At 46.5% G+C, this 27,468-nt stretch overlaps 1 protein-coding gene across 1 annotated transcript; it reads right to left on the bottom strand.

Moving 5' to 3' along the window:
- LOC115166455 (XK-related protein 7-like) lies at positions 1 to 27,468 on the bottom strand. The gene is made up of 3 exons (XM_029720355.1): positions 27,378 to 27,468; positions 2,204 to 2,391; positions 1 to 1,827 (listed from the first exon to the last, which is right to left on the bottom strand). The coding sequence occupies exons 1-3, from the start codon at positions 27,466 to 27,468 to the stop codon at positions 1,042 to 1,044; spliced, it is 1,065 nt and encodes a 354-aa protein (XP_029576215.1). The 3' UTR covers positions 1 to 1,041.

Here is a 27,468-nt window from a genome sequence, read left to right as displayed (position 1 = left end):
CAACAAAATAGGAAAAATGTCAAGGGGGGTGAATACTTTCGCAAGCCACTGTATATGATTACACCTTTATAAGAAACATTATCAAAGGCATGGCCACTGAGCGAGTAAACAATATAAAAATATAAAAATAAACAGGAAAATAAATAATAATAATAAATGAATAAAAGTAATGAATGATTGAATTTACTAAACCGAACCTCCAATCACAGAAGCAGGTCATCAACACACCATTATCAATGTTTTCATGTTACTACGACAACGACGTTTTCTACCAAATCAGCTTTGAGTTCATTCCTCATGACAGCTGAACGGTGAATTACGACTTCCCAGTTATTTCTACATGAGCATCACTGTCAACAACATCATGTCTTGTCAACTCCTACGGTCACTGTCAAGAAAAATGAACATAGGAGTTAGCACAAATATATCTGGGACAAGGCTGCACAATCACCATCATCATCATCATCATCATGAGCATCATCCCCATCGTGAGCACCACTGTGTTCACTGTTTCATTGTTGTTTCATCAGTGATGTTTCAGTGTTGAGAGACTCATGACCCATGTCCTGTCTTGTTTCAGTGTCTCCTCCTGCAGTTCTCCATAAGGTCACGGCCTGGTGTGACCTTTCACCTCTCACCCTCGATCTCGGCTACAGCCGATTGGCTCCTATAGTACACATAGAATGTGTTACCTGGCAACAGCTGAGCGGAAACGCTCCACACATGCACTGGTCATAAACAGGTACATTTACTGACACGCCCACGTCACCTGACCTGTAAATCTCTGACACCTGTCTTACACATGTACACAGTCCTCCAATAGCACCTCCTTCTCAACCTTCTTCTCTCAACTCCCCTCGTCTCCCCTTCCCACAGAGGGAGTAGGGTACACTTATAGTATGGACTGTTGTTTCCAAGCACCCTTTAATTTACTTCCACAGGAGGATAAGAGTTGAGCACCATGGTTCATTCTCTTTCTTCACCTGGCTGGTGGAGCCCCCTGCTGACGTGGTGGAGGTATTGTAGCTAGATTACGTTACATTACACGGTAGTCTCATACTCCATGACCTCCTTGGGTTTGCTCAGACTGCGGTACTGGATCCTTGGCGTGACCGGGGAGGTGTTCTCCAGGACAAGGATGGTCTTCCGCAGCCGCCTGTCAATGAAGTGAGCATCCCAGGCAGGGTACCTTTTTCTGGGAAGGTCTATCCGGATCACTGGCCCCTCTGTCCTGAGGGTCCGAGGGGCCAGTGCCGGAGAGGTAGTGGTGGTGGATCTAACCTGGAACACAGCTAGATCACTTGGTACCACTTCACCCCGGTCCACACCTGCAGTCCTAGTTAGAGTCCTAGGGGGGCTGGTGACCACGTCTGGAGGAGGGAGGGGTGATGCCTCGGCTGGGGTCACACAGGACTCCACCATCAACCCCCCTTCCTCCACACACACACCCCACTCAGCCCCGGACACCGGCCCGTCAGGGTGCAGGAGACAATAATACACTAACATGAAGAAGGTCCCCAGAGCGTAGCTACAAACCACAACACACACCACGATGAGGGCGTAAAAGTCGGAGGTGTTCGGCCCACGGTAAAGGTACCACGCCGCGGTGAGAGACACGTTCTCTACCAGAGTCACTGAGTAATAGAGACACATCCTGAAACGGGCGCGGCCTTCCTTGACGTTGAACCAGCAGAAGATATAGATGATACCCACTACCATGTTATAGATGATCTCCTCCCACTTGGACATGCAGAAGTCTGTCTCCCCCTGGATGATCCAGAACGTCATGATGCACCAGTGACTCACGATGAAGATACCGAAGTAGAGCTGGGAGATAGAGAGGGAGGCAGAAAGACAGAAAGGGTTAGTCACGATGAAGATACTGAAGTTGAGCTGCAACACGGAGACGTCATTTATTTTATTTTTAAATAACATCTCAACAGTTGTAAAAAGTCAGGTAACTTTCTGAAAATTCCCAGGTTTTTCCCGAAATCCCACTTAGAGGGAATAAACAGGAAATCCAGACTCCTCCAACCAGCAAATTCTAAAAGAAATGGGAATTTAGGGAAAGTTACCAGTATTTTGCAACCGTACCCAGCATGAACATGAATATAACCTGCAATTAATGCTAACTTTGTTTAAATTATAGAAACATAAATTGCATTTTTCTCAGTGCATGTTCTGTGTGGTGTGTTACCTTTACCTGGAACACAGAGGCAAACAGGGCGAAGGCGATGGTCCTGGCCCCGATGGTGAAGAAGTGCCACAACATCTGAACAATCACAGCCTTGTAGGACATCGGGAGCTTGTCATCTCTGGAGTCCCTCAGAGTCTTCTGGTAAGATGCTATCATCCAGGCCAGAGAGACCAAGGAGGCTGAGGCAGAGAGACCTGGAGAGAGTAGGGAAGAGATACGAGAGAGAGAGATTTGAGAAAGGTGTTTGAGACACCATCTGGTAGGACGCTATGATCCAGGCCAGAGAGACTAGAGAAGTGAGGAAGAGAGACCAACAGATGGGGACAGAGAGAAATGAGTGGTAAGGAGGATGTATATTCTTTATATGACTGGACTCTGTTCAGAGAATGAGATCTGTTCAGAGATTGAGATCTGTTCAGAGATTGAGATCTGATCAGAGATTGAGATCTGATCAGAGATTGAGATCTGTTCAGAGATTGAGATCTGATCAGAGATTGAGATCTGATCAGAGATTGAGATCTGTTCAGAGATTCCCTGTGTTTTATATAACTGCCTGTTCTATGGTTCCTCAGTTCTGTCCTCAGGAAGTCACATTACATAACCTCATCAAAGTAGACCAGACCAGCGAGCCCTCATGCTCAGCCTAAATAACGTAGACTAAACCAGCCTAGACAACCCCAGTCTAGACTAACCCAGTCTAGACTAAACCAGTCTAGACTAACCCAGTCTAGACTAACCCAGTCTAGACTATCCAGGCTATAGTACCCCAGTCTAGACTACCCCAGCCTAGACTAACCCAGCCTAGACTACCCCAGCCTAGACTAACCCAGTCTATAGTACCCTAGTCTAGACTATCCAGGCTATAGTACCCCAGTCTAGACTAACCCAGTCTAGACTACCCCAGCCTAGACTAACCCAGTCTAGACTAACCCAGCCTAGACTACCCCAGTCTAGACTAACCAGTCTATAGTACCCCAGTCTAGACTAACCCAGTCTAGACTACCCCAGTCTAGACTAACCAGTCTATAGTACCCTAGTCTAGACTATCCAGGCTATAGTACTCCAGTCTAGACTACCCCAGTCTATACTAACCCCAGTCTATGCTTACCCCAGTCTATGCTTACCCCAGTCTATACTGCCCCAGTCTATAGTACCCCAGTCTATACTGCCCCAGTCTATACTGCCCCAGTCTATACTACCCCAGTCTATACTGCCCCAGACTATACTGCCCCAGTCTATACTGCCCCAGTCTATACTGCCCCAGTCTACACTACCCCAGTCTACACTACCCCAGTCTACACTACCCCAGTCTATACTGCCCCAGTCTACACTACCCCAGTCTATACTACCCCAGTCTATACTACCCCAGTCTATACTGCCCCAGTCTATACTGCCCCAGTCTATACTGCCCCAGTCTATACTACCCCAGTCTATACTGCCCCAGACTACACTACCCCAGTCTATACTACCCCAGTCTATACCACTCCAGTCTAGACTTCCCCAGTCTATAGTACCCTCATGATCGTTATACAGTGCTTGCACACACACACACACACACACACACACACACACACACACACACACACACACACACACACACACACACACACACACACACAGTCATTTGATCTGACAGAATCAGAAGAGTTTGCTTTGGATTTTCCTAAAAGGCCTGATTGTTGTCATCATCTCCATCATCTACAAAAATATCATTAAAAGACCACTTTTATAATTTTAGAGTTTTGCTGTTACATTTTTCATGCCTTTAGATGGGATTCATTACTAATTGGACATGAGATTAAATTATTAACATTTTGCAAAATGAATATTTAATTAAGTTAAATGAGGTCTCCCGTCTCGCTGCTTTTGGCTCTCCTGCTATGATCTTATTAACACGTCTAACATATTAATATTAATTCTCCATAAGGAATAATAGATCTCATAACTAACAGACTCTTCAACAGAGACAGATGCACACAAACAACTTTTAAATTATTACATTTGTGAATTCTTTCAAAGTTATGTGAGGAAAAGAAGAAGATAACATGGGAATCCTTCAACAGTGAGAAGATAACATGGGAATCCTTCAACAGTGAGAAGATAACATGGGAATCCTTCAACAGTGAGAAGATAACATGGGAATCCTTCAACAGTGAGAAGATAACATGGGAATCCTTCAACAGTGAGAAGATAACATGGGAATACTTCAACAGTGAGAAGATAACATGGGAATCCTTCAACAGTGAGAAGATAACATGGGAATCCTTCAACAGTGAGAAGATAACATGGGAATCCTTCAACAGTGAGAAGATAACATGGGAATCCTTCAACAGTGAGAAGATAACATGGGAATCCTTCAACAGTGAGAAGATAACATGGGAATCCTTCAACAGTGAGAAGATAACATGGGAATCCTTCAACAGTGAGAAGATAACATGGGAATCCTTCATCACTGAGAAGATAACATGGGAATCCTTCATCACTGAGAAGATGGGTGAATTTTACTTTTACTTGAGTCATTTTCTTTTAAGGTATCTTTACTTTTACTCAAGTATGAAAATTGGGTACTTTTTCCATCACTGCATTTGTGAGTGTGTGTGTGTGTGTCTGTGATCTTGCAGCTGTCCACTCAAACTGGAAGCAGAAGAGAGCAATAAGGGATATGAACCAGCTCTGTAATTCCTTCAGACATCTGTATAATTTGTATGTCATATCACAGGAAGAGATACCACATTCACACAGATTTGCAAGAAGTGGGAAGTTTGGATTTGTCACTTAAAGCCCAAATATATCGTACTTTGACTAATATGATGACTTATTGACTTAAATTGTTGTGCAACATCTTGGCTAAGTCTGTTTTTGTACCTATCAGAACTCAGAATAAGACCCAGATGCAGTCAGCTAGAGTCACAGATGTTTATTGAACCAGACAGGGGGCAGGCAAAAGACAGGTCAAATGCAGGCAGAGGTCCGTAATCCAGGGCAGAGTCAATAAGGTACAGAACAGCAGGCAGGCTGGGGTCAGGACAGGCAGAGGTTCAGAAACGGGTCAGTGTCAGGCAGGTACAGAACGGCTGGCAGGCTCGGGGTCAGGACAGGCAGAGGTTCGTAAACGGGTCAGTGTCAGGCAGGTACAGAACGGCTGGCAGGCTCGGGGTCAGGACAGGCAGGGGTTCGTAAACGGGTCAGTGTCAGGCAGGTACAGAACGGCTGGCAGGCTCGGGGTCAGGACAGGCAGAATGGTCTGAACTGGGGGAAACTAGGAAACAGAACTGACAAGACAAACTGGCAACAGACAAACAGAGAACACAGGTATAAATACACTGGGGATAATGACGAAGATGGCCAACACATGGAGGGGGGGTGGAGACAAGCACAAAGACAGGTGAAACAGATTAGGGTGTGACAATATCAGATGAATCAGCTCTGTAGCACCTTCAGATATCTGTCAGTCTGTTGTCTTTGTGTGTATGTTTGTTCAGCTCCTGTCCCAGGAGGTTTAGATTATAGAAGGATTGCTAGATTAGACATTTCCAGACCACACACACTAAGAGGGCACCAATTTTGACAGAGGTCACAGAGAACTAAAATCATTTTCACACAGAAAGCCAGGAAACATTTCAACTCACAAGCTAGACAAATCTAAGGTAAGTTTGGGTCTTCCTCAAGGCTCTGTTCTCAGACCTCTTCTGTTATCAGCTTGTACTGTAGGCCTCTTAGTGATGTTGCTCGGGACCACAGTGTCGATTTCCTCAGCTACTTGGTCTATACACAACTGTACATTTCAATGAAACATTGTGAATCTTCACTTTTGCCTGGACTGATGGTAATACAGAAACATTTGACATTCAGACATGGCATTACTGTTGTACCCACCAAGATAGCTGTTCAGTTATGGTCATGTGTCACTGCTAAAATGATAACTTATATTGTAAACTTTTCTATTAGTAGTGGTACATTTCCCAAGGATCTCAAAACAGCCCGGGTGGTTCCACTCCACAAGAAGAGCAGTAAAACAAATGTAGGAAACTACAGGCCTGTGTCAATCCTCAGCACCTCCTCCAAAGTTGTTGAGAGATTCGTTTTTAATCAACTCGAGGGATACTTTCTTGAGCACAAACTTCTTTATGTACTTCAATCTGGCTAAAGAACAGCTCATTCCACTGATACCTCCTTATCCACCTTTATGACCACAATAAGCAGGAACGTGAGAAGGGGGAACTATACAAGTATGATCATGTTAGACTTGCAGAAAGCTTTTGACATTGTGGACCATGATATTCTCCTGATGAAACTGAAATTCATGGGTCTAAATTATGTAGCAGTGAATTGGTTTAGGTCTTATCTGACCAACAGATCAACAAGTATGATGTTGATGATGTTCTGTCAGAGGCCAAAGAAATATCTCGTGGAGTACCACAGGGATCCATTTTAGGGCCTCTCTTATTTCATATATACGTTAATGATTTGCTAGATACAGTAAAGTGTAAACTCCTGCTTTATGCTGATGATTCAGCCATACTGGTATCAGGGAAGGATACAGTTTACATAGAAGAGACCCTGAGTAAGAAATTGCATTTTGTTAGAGATTGGTTGTCTGACAACAAATTGTGACTACATTTGGGAAAAAACTGAATCGGTTTTGCTTGGAACAAAACGTAGATTGCTTAGGGCTGACGAGATAATGGCAAACTGTGCAGGCAAGGAGATTGAATCGAAAACAAGTGAATCGAAAACAAGTGAATCAAAAACAAGTGAATCAAAAACAAGTGAATCGAAAACAAGTGAATCGACAACAAGTGAATCGAAAACAAGTGAATCGAAAACAAGTGAATCGAAAACAAGTGAATCGAAAACAAGTGAATCTTGGTGTGTCACTAGATCAATCCCTTTCTGGAGACCTGATTGCTGCTAAAATTATTTCTAAAATGGCAAACAAATGTAAATGTTTATATCGTTAACGCTAGATATTTTAACATTAAAGTTAAGAAACTGCTTGTCTCAACCTTGTCCTTTTGATTTTACCTGCTCTGCTTGGTATAGTGGGCTATCAAAAAAGCTGAAAAGGGGAATGCAGGTCATGCAAAATAATGTTATCTGGTATATGCTGAATGTCCTCCCTAGGACCCACATAATGTTATCTGGTATATGCTGAATGTCCCCCTTAGGACCCACATAATGTTATCTGGTATATGCTGAATGTCCCCCTTAGGACCCACATAGGGGTACAGGAGTTCCAGGAAGTGGGCTTGTTGCCTTTGGAGTCCAGAGTGGACCAACTTAAACTTAATCATATGTTTGACATCTTAAATGATCGTGCCCCAGGTTACATGAAAAACCACATATAACCAACACAGTCATAATACCAGAGCTAGCGTTTATGTCTTGTAAAATCCCAAGTGTAAACGAGGAGCACGTTTTTCCATACAGGCATTTGTCTATGGAATAGCCTTCCCTTGGAGAAAAAATAGCTTTAAAAAACAGGCAAAGGTTTTCATTTGGACAAGGTTGTCTAAGTAAGAGAAACCACTCCACTGCCCCTCTACTGCTGGTCAGGTGTATTGATCTGAAGGATCGGTATGATGTGCAATTAATAGATTGTTTTAATGTGAAATGAATATTGTTGATTTTTTTAAAGTTAGGGAGAAGTACAGTGAATAGTGTAACTTTTTAGGATGTCAACATAAATGAATGTATTTATGGTTGTTTGTAATTTTCTCTTGTCTTTTAATCATTATATGTGTCGTTGTTTTTACCATCGAGGACCACTATGGAAACAAGCGTTTTAAACGAATACTTTCAAGTGATATCCTCTGGGTCCACATTGTACATTTTGTTGTATATGTCTGTATATGTCAAAATAAATTCAATTCAATGGCTATTTACTTATTCCGTATTATCCCGCTTTTTTGGGGGGGTTTTGGCAATGTCAGTCTGTCATTGCCATATTAACATCATCAGTGTCATCAGTATTTTCCTTCCAAATTGTCCCTCTAATCTTCTGCCTTTGTATGCTGACAGTCTTGTGGCGCTATGCTCTCTGCGATGTTTGATTCAATTAAGATTGGCTCTGCTCGTCGTGCTTGCTCAGTCCAAGGATGGCGTTGTCTGTGTGTGTGTGTGTGTGTGTGTGTGTGTGTGTGTGTGAAGCACTTTCCGTCCATAGCTAATTAAGAGATCTCTGCATCTGTCTGGATCGGGTCCAAATGGCGAAGGAGTGAGTGAGTCTGTGTGTGTGTGTGTGTGTGTGTGTACAGTGCATTAGGAAAGTATTCAGACCCCTTGACTTTTTCCACATTTTGTTGGTATGGTAGAGTGGCTAGACAGAAGCCACTCCTCAGTAAAAGGCACAAAGCCAAAAGGCACCTAAAGGAATCTCAGAACATTAGAAACAAGATTCTCTGGTCTGACGAAACAAAGATTGAACTCTTTGGCCTGAATGCCAAGTGGCATGTCTGGAGGAAACCTGGCACTATCTCTACGGTGAAGCATGGTGGTGGTGGCAGCATCATGCTGTGGGAATGTTTTTCAACTGGGAGACTAGTCAGGATCAAGGAAAAGATGAACGGAGCAAAGTGCAGAGAGATCCGTATTGAAAACCTGCTCCAGAGCACTCAGAACCGCTCAATGGGTCGAAGGTTCACTTCTAACAGGACAACGACCCTAAGCACACAGCCAAGAGAACCCAGGGGTGGCTTCGGGACAAGTCTCTGAATGTCCTTGAGTGGTCCAGCCAGAGCCCAGAATTGAACCCGATCAAAAATCTCTGGAGAGACCTGAAAATAGCTGTGCAGCGACGCTCCCCATCCAACCTGACAGAGCTTGAGAGGATCTGCAGAGAAGAATGGGAGAAACTTCCCAAATACAGGTGTACCAAGCTTGTAGCGTCATACCCAAGAAGACTTGAGGCTGTAATCGCAGCCAAAGGTTCTTCAACAAAATATTGAGTAAAGAGTCTGAATACTTAAGTAAATATTATATAGTTATTTTTTTTGTTGGTAAATTTGCAAAAATGTCTAAAAAAAACTGTTTTTGCTTTGTCATTATGGGGTATTGTGTGTGTATATTGATGAGGGGAAAAAAAACAAGTTAATCAATTTTAGATAAAGGCTGTCACAACAAAATGTGGAAAATGTCAAGGGGTCTGAATACTTTCCGAATGCACTGCGTGTATCCAAATGGAGAGACACAGAGAGGGACAGAGAGACAGACAGAGAGAGACAGAGAGACAGACAGAGAGACAGAGAGAAACAGAGAGAGAGAGACAAAGAGAGAGAGAGACAAAGAGAGAGAGAGACAGACAAAGAGAGAGACAGACAAAGAGAGAGACAGAGAGAGACAGAGACAGAGAGAGAGAGAGAGAGAGACAGAGAGAGAGACAGAGAGAGAGAGAGACAGAGAGAGAGAGAGACAGAGAGAGAGACAGACAAAGAGAGAGACAGACAAAGAGAGAGACAGAGAGAGAGAGAGAGAGAGAGAGAACATTTATTTTGGCCAAAATTACCTTACTGGACTATTACTATCAAGAAAAAACTTAGAACAAACCAAAATCTGCAGAAGAAACACAGTGGAACCTGGAAACACCATCCAACACAACACTGAGTGAGTAATATTCAGTCTGAACTTACTTCTGAAGGCTAAAATTCAAAGACAATAATCTCTAGGTGATTTTATAATATGAAGCTTAATAAATAAGGCTACTAAGCTGCCAAACTGCTAGGACAAAACGGACCTGGCTGCAACTTCAATTAGCACTGAAGTGTGAAGTGATGGGTGTGAAAATTCTTGAGCCTAATAATGGCAGGAGAGTTTCACAGCCCCCCAACCCCTCCACCCAAATGGCAATGGCAGGAGAGTTTCACAGCCTCCCCCAACCCCTCCACCCAAATGGCAATGGCAGGAGAGTTTCACAGCCTCCCCCAACCCCTCCACCCAAATGGCAATGGCAGGAGAGTTTCACAGCCTCCCCCAGCCCCTCCACCCAAATGCAGAGGCCTTTGAAGCCCCCATTGGCTTATCCCTGTAGAGAGGTCATTACAATACAGTACCCCATGGATATTAAAAATTACACTGCACGGAATAAGTAAAACAAAAAAAAAAGCTCTTCAAGAGACACTATTTCCTGACTGATACAAAGTGGGGAAGGTAAGTAACTTAATTATCCACACAGACCCTCCCCATGGCACAGTGTTATATTAACCAGACCATCTCCTGACACAGTGCTATATTAACCAGACCATCCCCTGGCACAGTGTTATATTAACCAGACCATCTCCTGACACAGTGCTATATTAACCAGACCATCCCCTGGCATGACACAGTGCTATATTAACCAGACCATCCCCTGACACAGTGCTATATTAACCAGACCATCCCCTGGCATGACACAGTGCTATATTAACCAGACCATCCCCTGGCATGGCACAGTGCTATATTAACCAGACCATCCCCTGGCACAGTGCTATATTAACCAGACCATCCCCTGGCATGGCACAATGCTATATTAACCAGACCATCCCCTGGCACAGTGTTATATTAACCAGACCATCTCCTGACACAGTGCTATTTTAACCAGACCATCCCCTGGCACAGTGTTATATTAACCAGACCATCCCCTGGCACAGTGCTATATTAACCAGACCATCCCCTGGCACAGTGCTATATTAACCAGACCATCCCCTGGCACAGTGCTATATTAACCAGACCATCCCCTGGCATGACACAGTGCTATATTAACCAGACCATCCCCTGGCATGACACAGTGCTATATTAACCAGACCATCCCCTGGCACAGTGCTATATTAACCAGACCCTCCCCTGGCACAGTGCTATATTAACCAGACCATCCCCTGGCACAGTTCTATATTAACCAGACCATCCCCTGGCACAGTGCTATATTAACCAGACCATCCCCTGGCATGGCACAGTGCTATATTAACCAGACCATCCCCTGGCACAGTGCTATATTAACCAGACCCTCCCCTGGCACAGTGCTATATTAACCAGACCATCCCCTGGCACAGTGCTATATTAACCAGACCATCCCCTGGCATGGCACAGTGCTATATTAACCAGACCATCCCCTGGCATGACACAGTGCTATATTAACCAGACCATCCCCTGGCATGACACAGTGCTATATTAACCAGACCATCCCCTGGCATGACACAGTGCTATATTAACCAGACCATCCCCTGGCACAGTGCTATATTAACCAGACCCTCCCCTGGCACAGTGCTATATTAACCAGACCATCCCCTGGCACAGTGCTATATTTACCAGACCATCCCCTGGTACAGTGCTATATTAACCAGACCATCCCCTGGCACAGTGCTATATTAACCAGACCATCCCCTGGCACAGTGCTATATTAACCAGACCATCCCCTGGCACAGTGCTATATTAACCAGACCATCCCCTGGAATGACACAGTGCTATATTAACCAGACCATCCCCTGGCACAGTGCTATATTAACCAGACCATCCCCTGGCATGACACAGTGCTATATTAACCAGACCATCCCCTGGCATGACACAGTGCTATATTAACCAGACCATCCCCTGGCACAGTGCTATATTAACAGGACCATCCCCTGGCATAACACAGTGCTATATTAACCAGACCATCCCCTGGCACAGTGCTATATTAACCAGACCATCCCCTGGCATGACACAGTGCTATATTAACCAGACCATCCCCTGGCATGACACAGTGCTATATTAACCAGACCATCCCCTGGCAAGACACAGTGCTATATTAACCAGACCATCCCTTGGCACAGTGCTATATTAACCAGACCATCCCCTGGCAAGACACAGTGTTATATTAACCAGACCATCCCCTGGCACAGTGCTATATTAACCAGACCATCCCCTGGCAAGACACAGCGTTATATTAACCAGACCATCCCCTGGCACAGTGCTATATTAACCAGACCATCCCCTGGTACAGTGCTATATTAACCAGACCATCTCCTGGCACAGTGCTATATTAACCAGACCATCTCCTGGCACAGTGCTATATTAACCAGACCATCTCCTGGCACAGTGCTATATTAACCAGACCATCCCCTGGCACAGTGCTATATTAACCAGACCATCCCCTGGCACAGTGCTATATTAACCAGACCATCCCCTGGCACAGTGCTATATTAACCAGACCATCCCCTGGCACAGTGCTATATTAACCAGACCATCCCCTGGCACAGTGCTATATTAACCAGACCATCTCCTGGCACAGTGCTACATTAACCAGACCATCCCCTGGCACAGTGCTATATTAACCAGACCATCCCCTGGCACAGTGCTATATTAACCAGACCATCCCCTGGCATGACACAGTGCTATATTAACCAGACCATCCCCTGGCACAGTGCTATATTAACCAGACCATCCCCTGGCACAGTGCTATATTAACCAGACCATCCCCTGGCACAGTGCTATATTAACCAGACCATCCCCTGGCACAGTGCTATATTAACCAGACCATCCCCTGGCACAGTGCTATATAAACCAGACCATCCCCTGGCACAGTGCTATATTAACCAGACCATCCCCTGGCATGGCACAGTGCTATATTAACCAGACCATCCCCTGGCATGGCACAGTGCTATATTAACCAGACCATCCCCTGGCATGGCACAGTGCTATATTAACCAGACCATCCCCTGGCACAGTGCTATATTAACCAGACCATCCCCTGGCACAGTGCTATATTAACCAGACCATCCCCTGGCATGACACAGTGCTATATTAACCAGACCATCCCCTGGCATGACACAGTGCTATATTAACCAGACCATCCCCTGGCACAGTGCTATATTAAACAGACCATCCCCTGACACAGTGCTATATTAACCAGACCATCTCCTGGCATGACACAGTGCTATATTAACCAGACCATCCCCTGGCATGACACAGTGCTATATTAACCAGACCATCTCCTGGCATGGCACAGTGCTATATTAACTAGACCATCCCCTGGCATGACACAGTGCTATATTAACCAGACCATCTCCTGGCACAGTGCTATATTAACCAGACCATCTCCTGGCATGGCACAGTGCTATATTAACTAGACCATCCCCTGGCATGACACAGTGCTATATTAACCAGACCATCTCCTGGCACAGTGCTATATTAACCAGACCATCTCCTGGCATGGCACAGTGCTATATTAACTAGACCACCCCCTGGCATGACACAGTGCTATATTAACCAGACCATCCCCTGGCACAGTGCTATATTAACCAGACCATCCCCTGGCATGGCACAGTGCTATCTTAACCAGACCATCCCCTGGCATGACACAGTGCTATATTAACCAGACCATCTCCTGGCACAGTGCTATATTAACCAGACCATCCCCTGGCATGACACAGTGCTATATTAACCAGACCATCTCCTGGCATGACACAGTGCTATATTAACCAGACCATCTCCTGGCACAGTGCTATATAAACCAGACCATCCCCTGGCATGGCACAGTGCTATATTAACCAGACCATCTCCTGGCATGACACAGTGCTATATTAACCAGACCATCCCCTGGCATGGCACAGTGCTATATTAACCAGACCATCCCCTGGCATGACACAGTGCTATATTAACCAGACCATCTCCTGGCATGGCACAGTGCTATATTAACCAGACCATCCCCTGGCACAGTGCAATATTAACAAGACCATCTCCTGGCATGACACAGTACTATATTAACCAGACCATCCCCTGGCACAGTGCTATATGAACCAGACCATCTCCTGGCATGACACAGTACTATATTAACCAGACCATCCCCTGGCATGACACAATGCTATATTAACCAGACCATCCCCTGGCACAGTGCTATATTAACCAGACCATCCCCTGGCATGACTCAGTGCTATATTAACCAGACCATCTCCTGGCATGACACAGTGCTATATTAACCAGACCATCCCCTGACACAGTGCTATATTAACCAGACCATCTCCTGGCATGGCACAGTGCTATATTAACCAGACCATCCCCTGGCATGACACAGTGATATATTAACCAGACCATCCCCTGGCATGACACAGTGCTATATTAACCAGACCATCTCCTGGCATGACACAGTGCTATATTAACCAGACCATCCCCTAGCACAGTGCTATATTAACCAGACCATCTCCTGGCATGACACAGTACTATATTAACCAGACCATCCCCTGGCATGGCACAGTGCTATATTAACCAGACCATCTCCTGGCATGACACAGTGCTATATTAATCAGACCATCCCCTGGCACAGTGCTATATTAACCAGACCATCTCCTGGCATGACACAGTGCTATATTAACCAGACCATCCCCTGGCATGACACAGTGCTATATTAACCAGACCATCCCCTGGCATGACACAGTGCTATATTAACCAGACCATCTCCTGGCATGACACAGTGCTATATTAACCAGACCATCCCCTGGCACAGTGCTATATTAACCAGACCATCTCCTGGCATGACACAGTACTAAATTAACCAGACCATCCCCTGGCATTGCACAGTGCTATATTAACCAGACCATCTCCTGGCATGACACATTGCTATATTAACCAGACCATCCCCTGGCACAGTGCTATATTAACCAGACCATCTCCTGGCATGACACAATGCTATATTAACCAGACCATCCCCTGGCATGACACAGTGCTATATTAACCAGACCATCCCCTGGCATGACACAGTGCTATATTAACCAGACCATCCCCTGGCATGACACAGTGCTATATTAACCAGACCATCCCCTGGCATGACACAGTGCTATATTAACCAGACCATCCCCTGGCATGACACAGTGCTATATTAACCAGACCATCCCCTGGCATGACACAGTGCTATATTAACCAGACCATCCCCTGGCATGACACAGTGCTATATTAACCAGACCATCCCCTGGCACAGTGCTATATTAACCAGACCATCCCCTGGCATGACACAGTGCTATATTAACCAGACCATCCCCTGGCATGACACAGTGCTATATTAACCAGACCATCCCCTGGCATGACACAGTGCTATATTAACCAGACCATCTCCTGGCACAGTGCTATATTAACCAGACCATCCCTTGGCACAGTGCTATATTAACCAGACCATCTCCTGGCATGACACAGTGCTATATTAACCAGACCATCCCCTGGCATGACACAATGCTATATTAACCAGACCATCCCCTGGCATGACACAGTGCTATATTAACCAGACCATCTCCTGGCACAGTGCTATATTAACCAGACCATCCCCTGGCATGACACAGTGCTATATTAACCAGACCATCTCCTGGCATGACACAGTGCTATATTAACCAGACCATCTCCTGGCACAGTGCTATATTAACCAGACCATCCCCTGGCATGACACAGTGCTATATTAACCAGACCATCTCCTGGCACAGTGCTATATTAACCAGACCATCCCCTGGCACAGTGCTATCTTAACCAGACCATCTCCTGGCATGACACAGTGCTATATTAACCAGACCATCTCCTGGCACAGTGCTATATTAACCAGACCATCCCCTGGCACAGTGCTATATTAACCAGACCATCCCCTGGCACAGTGCTATATTAACCAGACCATCCCCTGGCACAGTGCTATATTAACCAGACCATCCCCTGGCACAGTGCTATATTAACCAGACCATCCCCTGGCACAGTGCTATATTGACCAGACCATCCCCTGGCACAGTGCTATATTAACCAGACCATCCCCTGGCATGACACAGTGCTATATTAACCAGACCATCCCCTGGCATGGCACAGTGCTATATTAACCAGACCATCCCCTGGCATGACACAATGCTATATTAACCAGACCATCCCCTGGCACAGTGCTATATTAACCAGACCATCTCCTGGCATGACAAAGTGCTATATTAACCAGACCATCCACCGGCACAGTGCTATATTAACCAGACCATCCCCTGGCATGACACAGTACTATATTAACCAGACCATCCCCTGGCATGACACAGTGCTATATTAACCAGACCATCCCCTGGCATGACACAGTACTATATTAACCAGACCATCTCCTGGCACAGTGCTATATTAACCAGACCATCCCCTGGCATGACACAGTACTATATTAACCAGACCATCTCCTGGCATGACACAGTGCTATATTAACCAGACCATCCCCTGGCACAGTGCTATATTAACCAGACCATCCCCTGGCATGGCACAGTGCTATATTAACCAGACCATCCCCTGGCATGACACAGTGCTATATTAACCAGACCATCCCCTGGCATGGCACAGTGCTATATTAACCAGACCATCCCCTGGCATGGCACAGTGCTATATTAACCAGACCATCCCCTGGCATGGCACAGTGCTATATTAACCAGACCATCTCCTGGCATGACACAGTGCTATATTAACCAGACCATCCCCTGGCATGGCACAGTGCTATATTAACCAGACCATCCCCTGGCATGACACAGTGCTATATTAACCAGACCATCTCCTGGCATGGCACAGTGCTATATTAACCAGACCATCCCCTGGCACAGTGCTATATTAACAAGACCATCTCCTGGCATGACACAGTACTATATTAATCAGACCATCCCCTGGCATGACACAGTGCTATATTAACCAGACCATCTCCTGGCATGACACAGTGCTATATTAACCAGACCATCCCCTGGCACAGTGCTATATTAACCAGACCATCTCCTGGCACAGTGCTATATTAACCAGACCATCCCCTGGCATGACACAGTGCTATATTAACCAGACCATCCCCTGGCACAGTGCTATATTAACCAGACCATCCCCTGGCATGACACAGTGCTATATTAACCAGACCATCTCCTGGCATGACACAGTACTATATTAACCAGACCATCCCCTGGCATGACACAATGCTATATTAACCAGACCATCCCCTGGCACAGTGCTATATTAACCAGACCATCCCCTGGCATGGCACAGTGCTATATTAACCAGACCATCCCCTGGCATGGCACAGTGCTATATTAACCAGACCATCTCCTGGCATGACACAGTGCTATATTAACCAGACCCTCCCCTGACACAGTGCTATATTAACCAGACCATCTCCTGGCATGGCACAGTGCTATATTAACCAGACCATCCCCTGGCATGACACAGTGATATATTAACCAGACCATCCCCTGGCATGACACAGTGCTATATTAACCAGACCATCTCCTGGCATGACACAGTGCTATATTAACCAGACCATCCCCTAGCACAGTGCTATATTAACCAGACCATCTCCTGGCATGACACAGTACTATATTAACCAGACCATCCCCTGGCATGACACAGTGCTATATTAACCAGACCATCTCCTGGCATGACACAGTGCTCTATTAATCAGACCATCCCCTGGCACAGTGCTATATTAACCAGACCATCTCCTGGCATGACACAGTGCTATATTAACCAGACCATCCCCTGGCATGACACAGTGCTATATTAACCAGACCATCCCCTGGCATGACACAGTGCTATATTAACCAGACCATCTCCTGGCATGACACAGTGCTATATTAACCAGACCATCCCCTGGCACAGTGCTATATTAACCAGACCATCTCCTGGCATGACACAGTACTATATTAACCAGACCATCCCCTGGCATGGCACAGTGCTATATTAACCAGACCATCTCCTGGCATGACACAGTGCTATATTAACCAGACCATCCCCTGGCACAGTGCTATATTAACCAGACCATCTCCTGGCATGACACAGTGCTATATTAACCAGACCATCCCCTGGCATGACACAGTGCTATATTAACCAGACCATCCCCTGGCATGACACAGTGCTATATTAACCAGACCATCCCCTGGCATGACACAGTGCTATATTAACCAGACCATCCCCTGGCACAGTGCTATATTAACCAGACCATCCCCTGGCATGACACAGTGCTATATTAACCAGACCATCCCCTGGCACAGTGCTATATTAACCAGACCATCCCCTGGCATAACACAGTGCTATATTAACCAGACCATCCCCTGGCACAGTGCTATATTAACCAGACCATCCCCTGGCATGACACAGTGCTATATTAACCAGACCATCCCCTGGCATGACACAGTGCTATATTAACCAGACCATCCCCTGGCAAGACACAGTGCTATATTAACCAGACCATCCCTTGGCACAGTGCTATATTAACCAGACCATCCCCTGGCAAGACACAGTGTTATATTAACCAGACCATCCCCTGGCACAGTGCTATATTAACCAGACCATCCCCTGGCAAGACACAGCGTTATATTAACCAGACCATCCCCTGGCACAGTGCTATATTAACCAGACCATCCCCTGGTACAGTGCTATATTAACCAGACCATCTCCTGGCACAGTGCTATATTAACCAGACCATCTCCTGGCACAGTGCTATATTAACCAGACCATCTCCTGGCACAGTGCTATATTAACCAGACCATCCCCTGGCACAGTGCTATATTAACCAGACCATCCCCTGGCACAGTGCTATATTAACCAGACCATCTCCTGGCACAGTGCTACATTAACCAGACCATCCCCTGGCACAGTGCTATATTAACCAGACCATCCCCTGGCACAGTGCTATATTAACCAGACCATCCCCTGGCACAGTGCTATATTAACCAGACCATCCCCTGGCACAGTGCTATATTAACCAGACCATCCCCTGGCATGGCACAGTGCTATATTAACCAGACCATCCCCTGGCATGGCACAGTGCTATATTAACCAGACCATCCCCTGGCATGGCACAGTGCTATATTAACCAGACCATCCCCTGGCACAGTGCTATATTAACCAGACCATCCCCTGGCACAGTACTATATTAACCAGACCATCCCCTGGCATGACACAGTGCTATATTAACCAGACCATCCCCTGGCACAGTGCTATATTAAACAGACCATCCCCTGACACAGTGCTATATTAACCAGACAATCTCCTGGCATGACACAGTGCTATATTAACCAGACCATCCCCTGGCATGACACAGTGCTATATTAACCAGACCATCTCCTGGCATGGCACAGTGCTATATTAACTAGACCATCCCCTGGCATGACACAGTGCTATATTAACCAGACCATCTCCTGGCACAGTGCTATATTAACCAGACCATCCCCTGGCATGACACAGTGCTATATTAACCAGACCATCTCCTGGCATGGCACAGTGCTATATTAACCAGACCATCCCCTGGCATGGCACAGTGCTATCTTAACCAGACCATCCCCTGGCATGACACAGTGCTATATTAACCAGACCATCTCCTGGCACAGTGCTATATTAACCAGACCATCCCCTGGCATGACACAGTGCTATATTAACCAGACCATCTCCTGGCATGACACAGTGCTATATTAACCAGACCATCTCCTGGCACAGTGCTATATTAACCAGACCATCCCCTGGCATGGCACAGTGCTATATTAACCAGACCATCTCCTGGCATGACACAGTGCTATATTAACCAGACCATCCCCTGGCACAGTGCTATATTAACCAGACCATCCCCTGGCACAGTGCTATATTAACCAGACCATCCCCTGGAATGACACAGTGCTATATTAACCAGACCATCCCCTGGCACAGTGCTATATTAACCAGACCATTCCCTGGCATGACACAGTGCTATATTAACCAGACCATCCCCTGGCATGACACAGTGCTATATTAACCAGACCATCCCCTGGCACAGTGCTATATTAACAGGACCATCCCCTGGCATAACACAGTGCTATATTAACCAGACCATCCCCTGGCACAGTGCTATATTAACCAGACCATCCCCTGGCATGACACAGTGCTATATTAACCAGACCATCCCCTGGCATGACACAGTGCTATATTAACCAGACCATCCCCTGGCAAGACACAGTGCTATATTAACCAGACCATCCCTTGGCACAGTGCTATATTAACCAGACCATCCCCTGGCAAGACACAGTGTTATATTAACCAGACCATCCCCTGGCACAGTGCTATATTAACCAGACCATCCCCTGGCAAGACACAGCGTTATATTAACCAGACCATCCCCTGGCACAGTGCTATATTAACCAGACCATCCCCTGGTACAGTGCTATATTAACCAGACCATCTCCTGGCACAGTGCTATATTAACCAGACCATCTCCTGGCACAGTGCTATATTAACCAGACCATCCCCTGGCACAGTGCTATATTAACCAGACCATCCCCTGGCACAGTGCTATATTAACCAGACCATCCCCTTGCACAGTGCTATATTAACCAGACCATCCCCTGGCACAGTGCTATATTAACCAGACCATCCCCTGGCACAGTGCTATATTAACCAGACCATCTCCTGGCACAGTGCTACATTAACCAGACCATCCCCTGGCACAGTGCTATATTAACCAGACCATCCCCTGGCACAGTGCTATATTAACCAGACCATCCCCTGGCATGACACAGTGCTATATTAACCAGACCATCCCCTGGCACAGTGCTATATTAACCAGACCATCCCCTGGCACAGTGCTATATTAACCAGACCATCCCCTGGCACAGTGCTATATTAACCAGACCATCCCCTGGCACAGTGCTATATTAACCAGACCATCCCCTGGCACAGTGCTATATAAACCAGACCATCCCCTGGCACAGTGCTATATTAACCAGACCATCCCCTGGCATGGCACAGTGCTATATTAACCAGACCATCCCCTGGCATGGCACAGTGCTATATTAACCAGACCATCCCCTGGCATGGCACAGTGCTATATTAACCAGACCATCCCCTGGCATGACACAGTGCTATATTAACCAGACCATCCCCTGGCACAGTACTATATTAACCAGACCATCCCCTGGCATGACACAGTGCTATATTAACCAGACCATCCCCTGGCACAGTGCTATATTAAACAGACCATCCCCTGACACAGTGCTATATTAACCAGACCATCTCCTGGCATGACACAGTGCTATATTAACCAGACCATCCCCTGGCATGACACAGTGCTATATTAACCAGACCATCTCCTGGCATGGCACAGTGCTATATTAACTAGACCATCCCCTGGCATGACACAGTGCTATATTAACCAGACCATCTCCTGGCACAGTGCTATATTAACCAGACCATCCCCTGGCATGACACAGTGCTATATTAACCAGACCATCTCCTGGCATGGCACAGTGCTATATTAACCAGACCATCCCCTGGCATGGCACAGTGCTATCTTAACCAGACCATCCCCTGGCATGACACAGTGCTATATTAACCAGACCATCTCCTGGCACAGTGCTATATTAACCAGACCATCCCCTGGCATGACACAGTGCTATATTAACCAGACCATCTCCTGGCATGACACAGTGCTATATTAACCAGACCATCTCCTGGCACAGTGCTATATAAACCAGACCATCCCCTGGCATGGCACAGTGCTATATTAACCAGACCATCTCCTGGCATGACACAGTGCTATATTAACCAGACCATCCCCTGGCATGGCACAGTGCTATATTAACCAGACCATCCCCTGGAATGACACAGTGCTATATTAACCAGACCATCTCCTGGCATGGCACAGTGCTATATTAACCAGACCATCCCCTGGCACAGTGCAATATTAACAAGACCATCTCCTGGCATGACACAGTACTATATTAACCAGACCATCCCCTGGCACAGTGCTATATGAACCAGACCATCTCCTGGCATGACACAGTACTATATTAACCAGACCATCCCCTGGCATGACACAATGCTATATTAACCAGACCATCCCCTGGCACAGTGCTATATTAACCAGACCATCCCCTGGCATGACTCAGTGCTATATTAACCAGACCATCCCCTGGCATGACACAGTGCTATATTAACCAGACCATCTCCTGGCATGACACAGTGCTATATTAACCAGACCATCCCCTGACACAGTGCTATATTAACCAGACCATCTCCTGGCATGGCACAGTGCTATATTAACCAGACCATCCCCTGGCATGACACAGTGATATATTAACCAGACCATCCCCTGGCATGACACAGTGCTATATTGACCAGACCATCTCCTGGCATGACACAGTGCTATATTAACCAGACCATCCCCTAGCACAGTGCTATATTAACCAGACCATCTCCTGGCATGACACAGTACTATATTAACCAGACCATCCCCTGGCATGGCACAGTGCTATATTAACCAGACCATCTCCTGGCATGACACAGTGCTATATTAATCAGACCATCCCCTGGCACAGTGCTATATTAACCAGACCATCTCCTGGCATGACACAGTGCTATATTAACCAGACCATCCCCTGGCATGACACAGTGCTATATTAACCAGACCATCCCCTGGCATGACACAGTGCTATATTAACCAGACCATCTCCTGGCATGACACAGTGCTATATTAACCAGACAATCCCCTGGCACAGTGCTATATTAACCAGACCATCTCCTGGCATGACACAGTACTAAATTAACCAGACCATCCCCTGGCATTGCACAGTGCTATATTAACCAGACCATCTCCTGGCATGACACATTGCTATATTAAACAGACCATCCCCTGGCACAGTGCTATATTAACCAGACCATCTCCTGGCATGACACAATGCTATATTAACCAGACCATCCCCTGGCATGACACAGTGCTATATTAAACCAGACCATCCCCTGGCATGACACAGTGCTATATTAACCAGACCATCCCCTGGCATGACACAGTGCTATATTAACCAGACCATCCCCTGGCATGACACAGTGCTATATTAACCAGACCATCCCCTGGCATGACACAGTGCTATATTAACCAGACCATCCCCTGGCATGACACAGTGCTATATTAACCAGACCATCCCCTGGCATGACACAGTGCTATATTAACCAGACCATCCCCTGGCACAGTGCTATATTAACCAGACCATCCCCTGGCATGACACAGTGCTATATTAACCAGACCATCCCCTGGCATGACACAGTGCTATATTAACCAGACCATCCCCTGGCATGACACAGTGCTATATTAACCAGACCATCTCCTGGCACAGTGCTATATTAACCAGACCATCCCTTGGCACAGTGCTATATTAACCAGACCATCTCCTGGCATGACACAGTGCTATATTAACCAGACCATCCCCTGGCATGACACAATGCTATATTAACCAGACCATCCCCTGGCATGACACAGTGCTATATTAACCAGACCATCTCCTGGCACAGTGCTATATTAACCAGACCATCCCCTGGCATGACACAGTGCTATATTAACCAGACTATCTCCTGGCATGACACAGTGCTATATTAACCAGACCATCTCCTGGCACAGTGCTATATTAACCAGACCATCCCCTGGCATGACACAGTGCTATATTAACCAGACCATCTCCTGGCACAGTGCTATATTAACCAGACCATCCCCTGGCACAGTGCTATCTTAACCAGACCATCTCCTGGCATGACACAGTGCTATATTAACCAGACCATCTCCTGGCACAGTGCTATATTAACCAGACCATCCCCTGGCACAGTGCTATATTAACCAGACCATCCCCTGGCACAGTGCTATATTAACCAGACCATCCCCTGGCACAGTGCTATATTAACCAGACCATCCCCTGGCACAGTGCTATATTAACCAGACCATCCCCTGGCACAGTGCTATATTAACCAGACCATCCCCTGGCACAGTGCTATATTAACCAGACCATCCCCTGGCATGACACAGTGCTATATTAACCAGACCATCCCCTGGCATGGCACAGTGCTATATTAACCAGACCATCCCCTGGCATGACACAATGCTATATTAACCAGACCATCCCCTGGCACAGTGCTATATTAACCAGACCATCTCCTGGCATGACACAGTGCTATATTAACCAGACCATCCACCGGCACAGTGCTATATTAACCAGACCATCCCCTGGCATGACACAGTACTATATTAACCAGACCATCCCCTGGCATGACACAGTGCTATATTAACCAGACCATCCCCTGGCATGACACAGTACTATATTAACCAGACCATCTCCTGGCACAGTGCTATATTAACCAGACCATCCCCTGGCATGACACAGTACTATATTAACCAGACCATCTCCTGGCATGACACAGTGCTATATTAACCAGACCATCCCCTGGCATGGCACAGTGCTATATTAACCAGACCATCCCCTGGCATGGCACAGTGCTATATTAACCAGACCATCCCCTGGCATGACACAGTGCTATATTAACCAGACCATCCCCTGGCATGGCACAGTGCTATATTAACCAGACCATCCCCTGGCATGACACAGTGCTATATTAACCAGACCATCCCCTGGCATGGCACAGTGCTATATTAACCAGACCATCCCCTGGCATGGCACAGTGCTATATTAACCAGACCATCCCCTGGCATGGCACAGTGCTATATTAACCAGACCATCTCCTGGCATGACACAGTGCTATATTAACCAGACCATCCCCTGGCATGGCACAGTACTATATTAACCAGACCATCCCCTGGCATGACACAGTGCTATATTAACCAGACCATCCCCTGGCATGACACAGTACTATATTAACCAGACCATCTCCTGGCACAGTGCTATATTAACCAGACCATCCCCTGGCATGACACAGTACTATATTAACCAGACCATCTCCTGGCATGACACAGTGCTATATTAACCAGACCATCCCCTGGCATGGCACAGTGCTATATTAACCAGACCATCCCCTGGCATGGCACAGTGCTATATTAACCAGACCATCCCCTGGCATGACACAGTGCTATATTAACCAGACCATCCCCTGGCATGGCACAGTGCTATATTAACCAGACCATCCCCTGGCATGACACAGTGCTATATTAACCAGACCATCCCCTGGCATGGCACAGTGCTATATTAACCAGACCATCCCCTGGCATGGCACAGTGCTATATTAACCAGACCATCCCCTGGCATGGCACAGTGCTATATTAACCAGACCATCTCCTGGCATGACACAGTGCTATATTAACCAGACCATCCCCTGGCATGGCACAGTGCTATATTAACCAGACCATCCCCTGGCATGACACAGTGCTATATTAACCAGACCATCTCCTGGCATGGCACAGTGCTATATTAACCAGACCATCCCCTGGCACAGTGCTATATTAACAAGACCATCTCCTGGCATGACACAGTACTATATTAATCAGACCATCCCTGGCATGACACAGTGCTATATTAACCAGACCATCTCCTGGCATGACACAGTGCTATATTAACCAGACCATCCCCTGGCACAGTGCTATATTAACCAGACCATCTCCTGGCACAGTGCTATATTAACCAGACCATCCCCTGGCATGACACAGTGCTATATTAACCAGACCATCCCCTGGCACAGTGCTATATTAACCAGACCATCCCCTGGCATGACACAGTGCTATATTAACCAGACCATCTCCTGGCATGACACAGTACTATATTAACCAGACCATCCCCTGGCATGACACAATGCTATATTAACCAGACCATCCCCTGGCACAGTGCTATATTAACCAGACCATCCCCTGGCACAGTGCTATATTAACCAGACCATCCCCTGGCATGGCACAGTGCTATATTAACCAGACCATCTCCTGGCATGACACAGTGCTATATTAACCAGACCCTCCCCTGACACAGTGCTATATTAACCAGACCATCTCCTGGCATGGCACAGTGCTATATTAACCAGACCATCCCCTGGCATGACACAGTGATATATTAACCAGACCATCCCCTGGCATGACACAGTGCTATATTAACCAGACCATCTCCTGGCATGACACAGTGCTATATTAACCAGACCATCCCCTAGCACAGTGCTATATTAACCAGACCATCTCCTGGCATGACACAGTACTATATTAACCAGACCATCCCCTGGCATGACACAGTGCTATATTAACCAGACCATCTCCTGGCATGACACAGTGCTATATTAATCAGACCATCCCCTGGCACAGTGCTATATTAACCAGACCATCTCCTGGCATGACACAGTGCTATATTAACCAGACCATCCCCTGGCATGACACAGTGCTATATTAACCAGACCATCCCCTGGCATGACACAGTGCTATATTAACCAGACCATCTCCTGGCATGACACAGTGCTATATTAACCAGACCATCCCCTGGCACAGTGCTATATTAACCAGACCATCTCCTGGCATGACACAGTACTATATTAACCAGACCATCCCCTGGCATGGCACAGTGCTATATTAACCAGACCATCTCCTGGCATGACACAGTGCTATATTAACCAGACCATCCCCTGGCACAGTGCTATATTAACCAGACCATCTCCTGGCATGACACAGTGCTATATTAACCAGACCATCCCCTGGCATGACACAGTGCTATATTAACCAGACCATCCCCTGGCATGACACAGTGCTATATTAACCAGACCATCCCCTGGCATGACACAGTGCTATATTAACCAGACCATCCCCTGGCATGGCACAGTGCTATATTAACCAGACCATCCCCTGGCATGACACAGTGCTATATTAACCAGACCATCCCCTGGCATGACACAGTGCTATATTAACCAGACCATCCCCTGGCATGACACAGTGCTATATTAACCAGACCATCTCCTGGCATGACACAGTACTATATTAACCAGACCATCCCCTGGCATGGCACAGTGCTATATTAACCAGACCATCCCCTGGCTTGGCACAGTGTTATATTAACCAGACCATCCCCTGGTATGACTCAGTGCTATATTAACCAGACCATCCCCTGGCATGACACAGTTCTATAATAACCAGACCATCCCCTGACATGGCACAGTGCTATATTAACCAGACCATCCCCTGGCACAGTGATATAAGAGCACACTTCCTCTATGTCATTAGAGAGGGTATTGGCCCACGGTGGAACCTCAGAATACTAGACATTGAGGAAATTGAAACAATCTCTTTCAACATGTTCTAGTCTGGGACAGTAATGCTGCAGGGCGTTATCAAGCAGTTCCAACAGGACTTTTACAGGATCAAAGAGAGAGAGAGAGAGCACAGCAGGAAAAGCTCTCTCTCTGTGACGTCTCCCCCCACCCTGAGTGAATCTGATCACACCTCTTCATACTGTCCTGCAGACGAGGATAGTCAGCCCCCCCAGCACTGAACACACCCAGGTACCACATCTGCACTGCTCCTCCACCATCAGCCCAAACACTAGGCATGACCTGGAGCTGTTATCAGGGGACAGACTAGGGTCCCTCAGCCACAT

The sequence above is a fragment of the Salmo trutta genome, chromosome 28 (assembly GCF_901001165.1).
Source record: "Salmo trutta chromosome 28, fSalTru1.1, whole genome shotgun sequence".
Classification (NCBI taxonomy): domain Eukaryota; kingdom Metazoa; phylum Chordata; class Actinopteri; order Salmoniformes; family Salmonidae; genus Salmo; species Salmo trutta.
This window is presented reverse-complemented; position numbering and strand designations above follow the sequence as displayed.